Source organism: Apteryx rowi, unplaced genomic scaffold, assembly GCF_003343035.1.
Source record: "Apteryx rowi isolate R43461 unplaced genomic scaffold, aptRow1 scaffold_173, whole genome shotgun sequence".
NCBI classification, from domain to species: domain Eukaryota; kingdom Metazoa; phylum Chordata; class Aves; order Apterygiformes; family Apterygidae; genus Apteryx; species Apteryx rowi.
The window spans coordinates 573,721-587,415 of NW_020448008.1; the positions used below are offsets into that span (position 1 = coordinate 573,721).

Here is a 13,695-nt window from a genome sequence, read left to right on the forward strand (position 1 = left end):
GCCGCAGCCCGCGGTGGGCTCCGGGCCCGGGCCGGGAGCCTCGCCCCGCACGGCCGCGCGCCCTGGCAGAGGCGGCCGCCGCCGAGGCTCGGAGCCGGCGAGGTCCTCTCTCCGCACGGGGACCTCGCTGTGGCCCTTCCCTAAGGAAGTTGTTTACCGAGAAGCAACAGCCGTGTGGATTTCTTTGCGCAGTGAATGCGCTTCAGAAATGCTGTTTGCTTCATCTGGTTCCTGTAAGTCAGCAAGTAAATTTGGCATACGAAGTTATCTCATGGTCCACATATTATTTTCCATTGGTTCGTCACTCTTGATCCAAACCCTCTGTAGAAAAATATTTGGCAGAGTTCGTGCCTCAGGGAGTGTAGATTCTATTGTCACCTCCATGCCAGCAGCAGCGAGAGTAGGGTTCACAGCTGACCCACAGCCACAGAGACTACTTGTCCCTAGACATATGCCACTGCCCTCTGAACTGCAAAAGTAGCCCTGTAGCCCATTGCTCTACACTGCCCAGGAAAGCCTGGGCGCCTTTTTTGTTTGTTTTGTTTTGTGCCTTTGATAATTTCTACCTTGCACGTGGAGGACCATCCCAAGATCAAACTCAGTATCTCTTCAGACAACAAGCCCCTCTAGGATGCGTGTAGGTCCCAGTATATCCAGATGTAACCAGGAACATAATGATGGGAAGCTTGGGTAGAAAGCAAGTCTCATGTCACACAATAGGTGTGTAGGTGCAGCTCTGGAGCAGAAGCAGGGAATAAATGGAGATGCATCTGTCACCAGGATTCAGTCTGTGCAGGCACATCTGTCAGATTAGGAGCAAAAGAGAGAGAGCTGTTACGGTGGCAGTGTAACGAAAATAAGCTGTACTCGGAGACCCCTGCCAGTGGTGGAGAACAGTGTCAAGCCTCTGTCTACCTGCTGACTGACAGAGATGTTTTGTGAACTGGCCTGATTTGCATTGGCTTCCAGTCCTTCCTTTTTAAATTATCAGTGTGAGTTTAACTGCAGGCGTGGCAGGGCAGAGACCCAACGTTTTACAAAGTAATATGCATGGGAGGTCCCCTGGTCGTTGCTATGCAAATAATAGTGATAATAACCTTTTTGTGGAATAGTTTTCTGGTAATCTTATGGAAACATGTAAGACACATGTGGTTTCTTCATGCAACGTGATTAGCTATCTTTACTCAATGACATTATAAGAGCCAATATTCACACTTGCAAAAATTCCCTAGAGTGTATCTGCTAGGTATGGGGAGAGGCTGCTACACCCACACAACAGAACCTTGTTACACAGCAGAAGTCATATAGTTCTGGCATCTTATCAGAGCAAAGTAGAGTGTTTAGCTATAGTGGTTGCTTTCATCCTTTTTTTTTTTTTTTAATTATTTTAAAAAATGCCAGTACCTAATATTTTGTCATTAGCCTAGGCAGGATAAGCCGTTTGTTACTCACGYGGAGCTCTGCCAGTATTCATTATTCTTGGCTTGCACATCTCTCTGGAGCTCCAAACCCAGCACCCCATACAAGCCAACTGATGTACCTTAGTCCTAACCCTCACTACTCCTTTGCTATCCTGATCCTTAAACTTTGCCTGCTCTCCCTCAATGTGACCTGTGGTATCCTCTGATTTTCCATTTCAAAGTCTCTCTGATCCACACCTGAACTTCTGCCGTTCCACATGACATGAACAAGAGACCTTGAGGGGAAGATGTAGGGGGAGAACTGGGAAATCTAGATATGAGTGTCCTTGTGTACATCAGGATCAACTCTGCTGAGTTTGGACAAGTTATACCAATGCACACCTGGCATCTGTGAAAGGAGAGGCAGGAGCTAGTACAGTTTTGCTGAGGCAGTGATCCGACCACTAAAGAACCGCATCACCCTGGAATAAAAAGTACTGATTGAATTCCAGTCCAGATAACAATATCCCATTTTCCTACAATCCCCTCTCCATATGGAGCTTTTTGCATCTGGCCTACCGTTGTGTGAGGCCTTCATGTATTCTTTATCACTTGCTCTGATACACTTTAAAGATGGCTGTATTTCTTTGGTGTGCCTTCCACAGGCAAACCCACGGATGCTGGGATCTCTCTGCTATATAAATGCCCATTACCTCTGTGAAAAAATGGTTGTTTTCCTATTCCCCAGCAAAGAATAGTGGTTACACTGGAAGCCTACACTTTGGTAACCTCATGGCTCTGACACGAGTAGCATCTTAAAACACCAAGTAAAAATTCCACAGAGGGTCAATTCCCAATAGCCAAACAGTGCAACTCCTTTATGGTCAAAGCTGTTTATGCCCTTACAGCATGCACCACTCCACCCTTGACCAGTATTCTCATGGCCAGTTGTTCCTCCACAAGGAGGTATATCTTCTCTGCAGAAGATAACTCCTTAGTGCAATAGCTAGACCAAGAAAGACTCTGTAGCCTGGTCTGTATATCACAGCCATTGCATTTCACTCAGCTGTACTGAGCCCCAAAACTTTATTGAAGCACCATCCAGGAGGACACCAGCCTCAGTTTAAAGCAGAGAGAGAATGCTTGTGTTTGTTCCAGTGGTGAATTACTTTCACCTTTAAAAATGCATGCCTAACTCTTTGGCTTACTGGGCCTGGTACTCCAGTTGATATAGATGTAATTTACCAGTGTGTCATGTATAAAGAAAAACCTAAGTAAAAGAAACTGCCACTGAATTGTCCATTAATTCTCTCCAGAACCCTGGCAAATAGGCAGTGCCTGCCTGAGACATCAGTGGCAGTGCAGAGATGCTAGTGAGCCAAGAGGAGATTAGTGTCCAAACGCAAGAGGAACTGGGTGCATACCCTCCTCCCTTCATCTCTTTGAAAATCCCAGCCATCACCCTGAGGATACAGTGCCAAATGCTGCAYTGGCACAATGCCACTTCAGTCAGTGGTGTCTCACCAGCAAAGAACTTGCCCAGGGTGTTAAACTGAAAACTACAAAGAAAGAGGGGCACAGAACTAGAACAGAAGTTGTTCTTCATGTCCAGGCATTCGTACACCAGGCCCAATGTTCTGGTGCTTCTGAGGAAGATGTAAACCCAGTCGTCATGAATTAAACTATGCAATGCTGCTGGAGGTAGCACTGAAATTGGTACCGTTTGGGCTTGTTGTGTGTACCAGATACAGCCTACAACTTGCACCTTGGAAGACTTATGCCAGCATGTGCCTATATGTGTTGATGATTAATATCTTGTTGCTATGGTGCATGCATATCATGTGTGGCACCGCAAACCTGTGGCACAAGACATATGCATTGGTGGTCTTGTCAACTGTTTGGGGAGAACTGTTTGATCGCTATGATTATTTGCCTCTGCTTCTACTTGCCTTGTCCTAGGACACGTTTCAGAAGATTGCTATCCTGTTTTGAACAGTACTGGCATCCCCTGCAGAACCGTCATGGGATTTGTCTGCCACAGCTTTTGTCAGGGAACAGAGCCCCTCCTGCTCATGTTTAGCAGAAATGATTAATCATTCTTTCAGTAAATAATAATTTGCTGCCTCCCAATATGAGCTATTGCTTTTAGGGACCAAAGTAATGATAGTGGTTCTTTTTTAAGTCAGTGGATATTACAATCACTCCTCCAACAGGGCTAGATTTAGTTCATTTTTTGTAGGAAAAGGAGTAGAGAAGAATATGCTGCATTTGCTGTAAAACTGATTTGTTGTAAGTTGTAACTCGATGCAGGGTTAAAAGTTATCTTTTTGCACATGATGAATTTGGAATAGTCTGGATAATTGTAATCAGAGAATGATCCAGTGCTGCCAGGCCTTGATTGCTGAGAGGCTGCAGCAGTGAAAGAAACTTTTCTACTATGCTGGCACCTCCAGATCTCTGTCCATAGGTGAGTTCAGGACAATTTGGGGACAGCCCTGGATAAAGACTGAAAAGCCACGTTTGGGCACACTCACCATCCTATGCAGGTTGGAATAGCAGCCACAGGATGAGAAAATCTATGCAGCCACCCTAAACTGAAGTAAAACATCATTTCCCCAGCTTCCCAGACAGAAGTTGGATATGGGGATAGTGGAGACGAGTGAACTTGACCCATAGTGATTATGAGGCTGGAAGGCAAAAAACACTGGATCTGAAAGGACTGAAATCACAACATGTGACAAAGTTACAGTGCCATCCCTCTGTCAGCACTGTTGCTGCTGTGGGCTGCTTCACGTATTCATGCTCATCTGAAATGTAGAGGTACATTGCTATTTGCAAGCCCTGGGGTGTACTTGCTGGATTATGTCAACAACGAGGATTCTCAGCATCTTATGAAAGTTAATCATCTATATGCCTGAATGAAGCAGAAACCCTGTTAGTAACAATAAATGTACTATTGGGCTTTTCATCTTTGAAGCTCTTTGCAGGATGTTCACTTATACTTGAAAAAAAAGTTCTGTTAAAAATGTGACAAGATTGCAAATCTTCTTGCACAAAATCTCTCTAGAATCCACCTCTTCATTCATTATACTTGGTACAGAAATTCTCTATGGAGCTTTTCATCTATGGAGCGTAAAGTGCAGTAAAGTGTGTGGGTCCTGGCTACGCTTCTTTTGTTTGCCAATGAATTGTCAGTAGTTCTGGTCAGTTCCCCAGTGCTGCCTAACCTCCACCACTTATTAGTGCCTGTCYAACTGATTCTGCTACCCAGCCATACTTTCATGCACTTATATTATTCCATCACAGAAACAGGCTTTTGGTCATATACCAGTATTATTTTGAAAACATATATTTTTAAAGAACGTAGGGAAGTGTAAGGTGAAGTAAAGAGGCAGTAAATCCCATTTGAGTTTCAGTATGATTTTTCACAGTGGAGCCCACATGTATTTTTAAGGATGGAACCCCTACAGTGACCTGCCTGGTGTTAATTTGAAATCTGACAATCTCTTGAAAACAAGGATTTTCTCCCTTTTTGCCTTTTTACCCTTGCTTATATTTTGCAAATTCTAGGGTATAATGTTGAGAATCAGTATGAGGTACAGAGATGGTGAATGATGGAAATTTTTGTGACACTGGAAAATTAAATGAATCTTCCAATTACCTACCCCCAGATTTCTAATGTTCAGTGTGCACTTTTTTGAATTTTGTGAACTATATAAAATATCACTCCAGGCTCTAAAAAGAACGCCAGTCAACCATATCTTTAACCTTTAAAATCTTTAAAAGTACTTAGGAACTTGCCAATTTTTTTTTTTTTGAGTCAACCACAAGATTGAAGTTGGGTTGGACTCCATATGGACTCCAGAAGAGAGGAGCTCTGTTCCAACCTCATTTATCAGTCTTATCAAGGCAAGGATTCTTTCTGCTCATGCTTTCTACCTGGGTGGGATAGATGGAAAGAAATGCCTCCACAATGAAAATTTGAGGACTGGGTACTCTGGGCTACAAATGCCAAGGAGAGCAGGTGGTGAACCTCCTGTACATGAAAACTCTCTGCCAGCACGGAGTGGGCTCACCAGCAAAAGTGCAAAAGAAGTGTGTGTGTGTGGCAAGGCAAGCACATCAGGGCACACTGAAGGCAGGGTCTCTTGCATGACTGCCACTCTATTTGATCCTCCATCGGCAAAAACAACAGCAAAAGAAAGGAGGAAGCAGCTGAGGATCTGGCTCTGTGAGCTCAACAAGTATCAGTCATGACATTGCGATTAATTTTTGTCACTTGAGTGCATTTACCTCAGCCCATTACGGAGATATTTAGATGAATGCGTTGAAGTATTTTGTGCCACAGGTTGACACCCCCTCCCCTGTCTTTGTCTATCAACAGACCTGATCCTCATTAAACTCAGAATCAGAATCATGCCTTAAATGGCACAAAAGCAGCTCAGAAACATATTCCAGCAGAGAAGCCTTGGCATCATCTTAGACACCTTTTTTCTTCTGAGTGGGGAGGGGAAGTGGTGACAAAACAGCCAGATGCAAATTCTAAGATGCCTTGGTCCTATGGTTTTTCAGCAAGGCCAAGAGTAACACTCGTTATCAGACAAGCAAAGTTTGTTTTTTCTTCCCTACGAGCTTCTTAGCACTGATTTAGGCTTCACACTGACACCAACAAAACTGCACTTAAATCACAGCCCTGAGAACCAGCTACACATATCCAAAGCTGAGCAGAGTTCAAACCTCAGCCCTGCACTGATACAGAGTCTTTTCTGTTTTAAATTGCCCACCCACTCACTATTCCCAGCTGCTGAGCCACATAACATTCAAAGACCACACACAAGGTGCAAGAGCAGTTAAGGGCCTGTTGAAAATTAAAGTGCAGCAGCTCAGTCAAGAGGAGAGACTCCAGCATTGCTGCCTAAAAATGGGAGCAAGAAATGAGGACAGAATGGCGGACAGAGACCATGAGGATCCATATAGGAAGTGATGGGAATATATAACAGAGCATATTTTACAGAAATCCCCCTACCCTCAGCTCACAGGTCAACAGAGACACAGAGCTTCCTCACAGGAACACAGGCAAGAAGTAGCTCAGAAAAGGAGATGGTGCTTTCCAGAGGCCACAGGTGGTACGAGGGTCCCAGGATTTGTTCTCAGCTTGGCTGTTGGCTTGCTAAAGGACCTGGAGCCAGTCACATAACCTCTGTGTGCTTTATTTCCCTCTCTTGAGCACGTGTCAAGAAATTTAAGATCCTCACGTGAATATTGAGTAATGCAAGTGCCAGGTATTAGCAGGAAAGCATCTCCCATGGCCCCTGACAGAAAGTAAATCTGTCAGAGTGAAAGAACTCTTGTTCCTTGTTCTTCTCTCCAGTGCTACTGCCGAGGGGTACCTTGCTCTGAAAAGCACGCATCTGGATGCCATGTAGTAGTGTCACCTATTCCTCTTCATCCCATTGTAAGAGCACATTACTATTGAAAATTAGAAAGTACTGTGGTCCTGCTCTGTGATGACACACAGACAGAAACTGGACAGCACTGTCATGCACCACGGTGCAACACCCTGACTTTTAGAAAAGAAAGCAAGACCTTTTTGCTGAATTTTGGGCTAGAATTCACAGGGTCTGAGAGAGACTAGTGAAAATCAACTTATCCTGAACATATCAGCTCAGATGGCCAACTTTAATATGATTTTGCACTGAACCAGACTGTTCACCTCCAAGTGTTTTAAAAACATTGTTTTGTTCCATTGCTTCTATACATAAAGAATGTGTGTTTATATGTTTATACATCAAGATTTTGTGCTTAGTTGCTAACCAAGGCTAAATACTTAAAGGTTGAGTCAAGCTGTACTATAAATATGGGCTATTTTACCCATCACTAAGTGAAACTGCTTCACTGCTGAGACAAGGCAATGTTGTAATGGCACACAGCACAACCCAGGAGTTCGGAACAAGAAACAACAACAGTGGTTTCTAACAGAAAGTGCTCAGTGTGTTTAAAGAGGCAGACTGCCAGGACTTTACGGGTATCATCCTACTCCCTAGTCCTCAGCTGGGACATCAGTTCAGGAGAGATGAAAAGAGAAAACATGAAACATAGCATGCCATGAACTTTCTAAATGCAGCCTTGATTGCTGCTAGCAAAAGTAAGAAACCCAATTGAGACACTGGAAAGAAAGACTCGCTCAAGTATACCTCACCCAATACTCGGAGACAGTGGTTTGAATCCAGAGCCATACACTGTAGCTAGCATATGTGCCTGTAATGATCTAAGCCAGAACCACAGATACAAATGTTCTTGCAGCATTTTCAGGCTTTTATGTTTGATCCCAGATTTGGGCTTCAGAACACGTTCAACAATAAACAGAGGAAAAGATATCCAGCCTGGAATTTCAGTAGTTAATGCTGTTGCCCTTTTAATTTTGCTGCATTAAAAAGTTAAATGTACAAAAAAAATATAGGCATACATGCATCCTGCTTCCTTCTTCTGACCTGTCAGAAACTCTATGCAGAGAGAAACCATCCAGCATGCAATTGCCTGCAACCAGCCTTTTGGAATATCCCGCTGTGATACATATCAACCTTTTTTGTTTGAATGATAGACTTTGCTAGGGAAACATGGCAGAACAGATGTGTGTGTACGAGTGCCATCAAATGAATTTTAATGCTCTTTCTCCCCCTCCCACCCACACGCTTATAAAGTTATTCTGGAAGACATGTGAATCCAAAATAAAGGGGGAGGGGAGACTGGGGATTAAGGGACGTCTGAAGAAAGTAGTATAAAATTGCACTGAAAGCAAAAATCCTCCCACCATAACCTACCCCTGTCCACCCCTGTGTCAACAAATATGCAACCAATTAATGTAATTGCAGAGTTATTTATGGCGCACAGGAAAGTGTAGTCAGGGACCCTGAGAAACAAGGTTGTAGGGATAGGAACGTCTGTTCCCCCCCCCCCCTTTGCAGATGTTTAAGTTGACTTGTGGTGTCCATGTGTCTCATAACCAGGAGCCTGTCTACTTTGCAGGTGTTGCTTGCTGCATGGGGGTGGGTAAAGAGGATGAAAGGAGGCCTGGAAAGAGTTGGGGTCTGCTGATTTCAAACTGTGACCAAAAGACAGTGGTTGTTTTTAGATATTCCACCCTTTGCAGCCTACAAAAGCCCCGTACTTAATCCCTTCAGATGACCCTTCTGACAGCAGCAACAACATTTGAACACAACAGGGAAAAAAAATTTCTTAACTCCATGATTTGATTGTTCAGGGTGACAGTTTTGTTACTGTTCAGTGCCCTGCACAAGAGAGGTTTTAATTAGAGCTATTGAGTGGTTTGAATTGGCACAATTAGGGTCAGCATAATGATTGCTGCATGTGTTCTTTTGAACAGTAAGGGCTTTTTTTTTGCCCACAGACAGGAGGGGGTAGCAGCTAATGAACTAGGAGAGTGCAAACCATCTCTACAAAGCTGGGGCAAGTATAATACACACTGAGGCTAGAGCAGTGCAGGAATATAGACCACAGCTTGTGGGGCTGATCCGGAAGACTTCCCACCAGAGGGCTGAGCACCACCAGTTCCCCCTGCCTGCCATTTGCTTCCTCGGGTACTGAGGCTGTTCAGAGCATTGACYGAGATGTGCTCCTTGCATTACAAGGGAAGGCTTCAGAGTGGCAAAGCATATGCAGTGTTTTCATATTGAAAAATATAAAAGGAGCTGGTAAAAAGCCTGTAGTCTGCTGAGGACAGCAGTCTGCTTTAAAAGCAGGGGCCTGCTCATGCAAATTGGTACTCCTATGGGTAGGCTTGTAGGCTTTACCCACATCCCATTCACATCAGTGGGATTACTGGATCACTTCAAAGGAACACAACCACATAAAATGTATGTTTGTGTATAAGAACCCCTCCTGTGTATGTGTGGAAACACCTCCCAAATACACAGATGTGCCTTAACTGCACTGAAGGTGAATGCAAGAGCCCCATGCATATAGCAGCTATGCCAAAGGCTGCCCCCCACTCCTGCTGAGAAGACAAGAATCCTCGCAGCACCTGCAACTCCACTTAAAAAGAAGGCCTCCTGGGGACACATCTCAGTCTCCTCAGGGCTTGCAGGTCTCATGAAACATGTCTGCTACACAGCCTCTTCCCAGCCCACAAGGTCCATGAAGTAGGGATAGGTGTGCAGAAATGCTTCTGGGTTGCAGGAGCAATACACTCCCCTGCTGCTCCAGCATCAGAGAAGCCTCCCTTCCACCTGGCCGCTTGCTGGAAAAAGGATAGGTAGGTGATGATGAGACCAGCCATGTGGGTTCAGAGACAGACTGACTGCACAGAACCTGCCCTACTCCCATGAAGTGCCTCCACTGCCTCTGGGTCAGGCAGGTCCTTCCCAAAACATGAGAGACTTAGGCAAGCCTGTTTAGTCTGGGCCTGGAGCGAAGCTTTCTGAATTCTGTCCATGGGCTACAACAAGCTTTTGGTCAGGCATTGTATTAGAGCAACAGACTTCTCTATACCTTTGAGCTACAGAAAGAGTTTGTTCATACGCCAGCTCCCCAGTTTCTTATTGTCCTCCACATTGAGTGGCAAGAGACAGTCATTCCCATTTACTGTACAACACATTCTCTTTTTACTAACAGAGAGATGACTATCTGATGGCTGAATCAGCCCAGGAGTTACTTTTATCTGGCCTCCAAAATACAGATAGGGCATCAGTGATAGAGAGGCACGTGGGCCTATCTCAGGTCTGGCAGCACTAGTTGAGTAAGGTACTAGCACTGGTTGCTATTGGTCTGGTCCCTGAATACCTGGATAAGTCAGCTGGCTCCTTGTAAAATGTCATCTCTAAGTGTCTGCGGTAGCAGTATTAGTAGTTATGTTCAGTATTCCTGAACATAACATAAAGATGGAGATACGTTGTGTCACGCACCATGGATGAAAGAAAAAGTTGATTCTTCAGAGAGCCATGCTGGTTGGTAGAGCAGAAAAGAATAGTGTGTGTATGTGTGTGTGTGTGTGTGTGTGTGTATGTGTATATGTGTGTGTGTGTATATATATATATCTATATATATATAGATATATAGTCAGAGGACTGATCCTCACATCTTTTTTACAAAATATTTTCAGACAAATTTTCTACAGCCATTTCAGAGTGTGGCCACCCACAATTAACCACCCACATTTTTGAAGACAAGTATTAGTCCCAGCCAAGGCTGTATATCCCATCAGCATCTTTGTTTGCAAAGCAGGTAAAGCTATGTGCACAACTGAGTGGCGAGGCTTGGTAAAATCCTGGGTGTGCAATTTCAGTTGGGTATTAGCCAAATACTTCACCTCACGTATATGTGAAAGGAGGCAAAGGTGCTCCAAAGACGGAGAGAACAGGGCTCTTTGGTGCGGTTAAACAGAGGTTACTGTGCATTTCTGTTAGTAGGTGTTTTCAGATATTTGAGTGCGTCTCCCTCTCTAAAAATGATATCTGTCTCTTTAAAAAAATCCTGTGTCTCTGGCTTTTTTTATATGTAAGTGATGCAAATTATATTATTCCTATTTAGGATACAGAGTATCCTGACACATAGGAGAAATAATCATAGGCCAAGATCTTGTTGTGCAAACAGGGGATGAACAGATGGTTTGTGCCCAAAAAGCTCATATTCTGTAGGCCTAGAGCAGCTGAAGTTTTATCTTCAACAAAGTTTAACTAATGATGCTGTTGCAATCCAGTAGAAACCTATGGCAGGATAAAAATCCAACTGTCATTCATGTCTAGCACATAGTCTCACTTAGTTCTCATGGTAGAAAACCATAGCTTGAACTAGACCCCCTTCACCTCACATGTGGGTTACCTACTATTTGTCRCATCTGTGGCTTCACCTCAAGTCCTTTAATTTAGTCAATTTTTTGTAGTGCTTATGCCCACACTCCATGACAGCCAATCTCCTACTGTAAGGGATTCGTTTTCCCAACTGATAGGACCATCATGTGCCAGCCTCCAGGACACAAATACAAAGCCCTTGGCAATGTCAGGCAAAGGGCTGTTCTTGCCAGCGGGCGCTGGAAGTCAGCAGGTGGATTGCAGGAAGGGGAGAAGCTGAGCTGCACTACTGCTGGACCATAGCAGCGGCCTGGGGCAGAGATGTGCCCCTGGCGATGCTCCATCCCCAGGCAGCAATGTAGCCCTTGCGGGAGCAAACAACATGGCTGCAGGTAGCTTCGTTGCAACCGGCTCCCCAGACGGGAGCAGACATCCTGCTGACGTGGGCTGGGCAGGAGGAACCAGTTCCACCAAGACTCAGCAGAGAAGCAAAATTTGAGTGCCAGGGAAGGGCAGAAACACAGTGAACATCTCATGAGTGCTTTGCCCTTTTGCCATTGGCTGCTTTCACCTCCTCTACCCCAAGTGTCCCTCATAAGGGCTTCAACTGTTCCCATGTCCAGCGTTTTGGTTTGGGCCGACATCCAGCATTGCTTAGCAGATCCAGAACGACACCTCACACATTCTTGAAGGTGTGAAAGAAACAACCAAGCTGAATATTTTCACCACCCTCGGCATACTAGAGGTGATACTGTAGACCTGCCAAGGAACTTGCAAGGACATCGACAAACATTTCATGACCACCTTCTTTGAGTCTGCTTTGTTATTAAACAGCTGTAGGTTTTGGCATTAGCTGGAAAGCTGAACATGACCTGTTCAGAGGTGACCTCTGCCTTGACTTTCTTACCATATATCCTCAGAAAAGCAGGCCCTGAGATACTTTTCAGTGAACGCTTAGATCTGCACTGTCAAATAAATGTATTAATAGTCTTCATATAGATTATTTACAAGCAAATAGAAATGCAGCAGCCTGGAGGACAGGGACGGTGTTAGGACTGCAGACAAATCACTAGGTTGTCAGCTAGGCCCTGGCCTGAGATTAGGCTACCTGAAGAAGGTGCAGAAAACTACTGGACCCGAGAAACTGCTGTTGTGACAGAGAACAGCACGAGAAGCTGRCAAAAGTTCCTGATAACACCATGAGGGCAGGCTGGATTTCACAGGTGGATAAGGGAGACATATTTGAGAAACAGCCTAACTGCACAGGTAATTGGAGGGGAGCACTGGGGACCTTCCGGGCCTTGTCAGGCCAGCGGTGCCTGGGTTGCCGTATCAGTAACAGCATATAAGGCTGAGAGCACCTAACAGTATCGGAAGTACCAAATTTGGATACAGATGTAGCAAAACTGGGACTAATGTGGAAAAAGTAGTTAGGGCAGATTGTTTATTTGAGTTGAGAATGGGGCAGAGAACAGGAGATGCGAGGCTGGCAAAAAGGAGGGTCGAGAAACACAAAAAGAGGTAATAAACTACACAGTTCATGGGGCTGTCTGGGGGCACTTGTCAAGCACTTAATCACTGCAGCTAGAGCTAGACAATAAACCAAACCCGCTGTTCTGACTGTACAATAAAGGTCAAACTTGCTTCCACCCTGAGCAGAGGAGGGGGGGGGGAGAGAGACAGACAGACAGACAGAGCGAGTGTGTGTGTGTGTGTGTGTGTGTGTGTGTGTGTCTTTTTGCTCTCCCTAGCCAGCAAGCAAACACCTGGACAGAAGAATGGAGCATCCTGGCATGACCAAGGTGGTGCCTGTTCCAGGCCTGACAGCACTGGAAATTACCCACTGCTTCATAACAGATGGCATTTAGGCTTTGTTTGTTTGTTTGTTTAGTTAATACAGATAAGCTCTTGGGACTAAATAAAGTACCTTGTCTACATCCAAACTCATGGTCTATGCCCAAGAAGTGTCTTCCAGGAAAAGAATTTGCAGTGAGAAATTAGTATGGCCTCTCCTCTGCCTTAATGCAGGTACTGAGTGGCAAATACCACAACTGGAGTCATTCTGAGCAGAGAGCATGCAAACTAAGCATATCACAACAAAATTTTCTGAACTTGAGCTCTCCAAAATAATTTTTCTGCTGTCTGATATCCCTTGTAACCCCAGTATGATCAGGTGCTGGAGGTGCAGTAGCTTCATAGCAGTGCTGCACTTTGTCTAGGCATGGAAGTTACTTTGGTACTAGAGCTATGCTTTTTTGCTGTCTATGCTCTCTCTCCCTTTCCTTCTCTCTCTATATAAATAGCATGAAAATGCTAATAAAATGTCCAAAAAAGCAACAACTGTGAAATTTTCAGTCATTATTAGGCAGTGGAATTGCTGTTGTGCGCTATCAACACCAGTACTCTAGTATTTATTCTAGTATTCTCATATCCTGAGAATAAGGAATGCATTTGAACCAGCCACTCCAGACATGAGCATCCTCCCAGGC

The 13,695-nt window shown here is 44.6% G+C and overlaps 1 protein-coding gene across 1 annotated transcript in view; it reads right to left on the reverse strand.

Moving 5' to 3' along the window:
* Positions 1 to 2,342, reverse strand: part of SMOC1 (SPARC related modular calcium binding 1) — a 133,557-nt gene extending 131,215 nt beyond the window's left edge. The window contains exons 1-2 of the mRNA XM_026060989.1: positions 2,307 to 2,342; positions 567 to 626 (exon numbers count right to left, since the gene is read on the reverse strand). Of these exons, the coding sequence (XP_025916774.1) occupies positions 567 to 626; positions 2,307 to 2,342 (96 nt within the window). The remainder of the gene's footprint in view (positions 1 to 566; positions 627 to 2,306) is intronic.
* Positions 2,343 to 13,695: the final 11,353 nt, after the last annotated feature.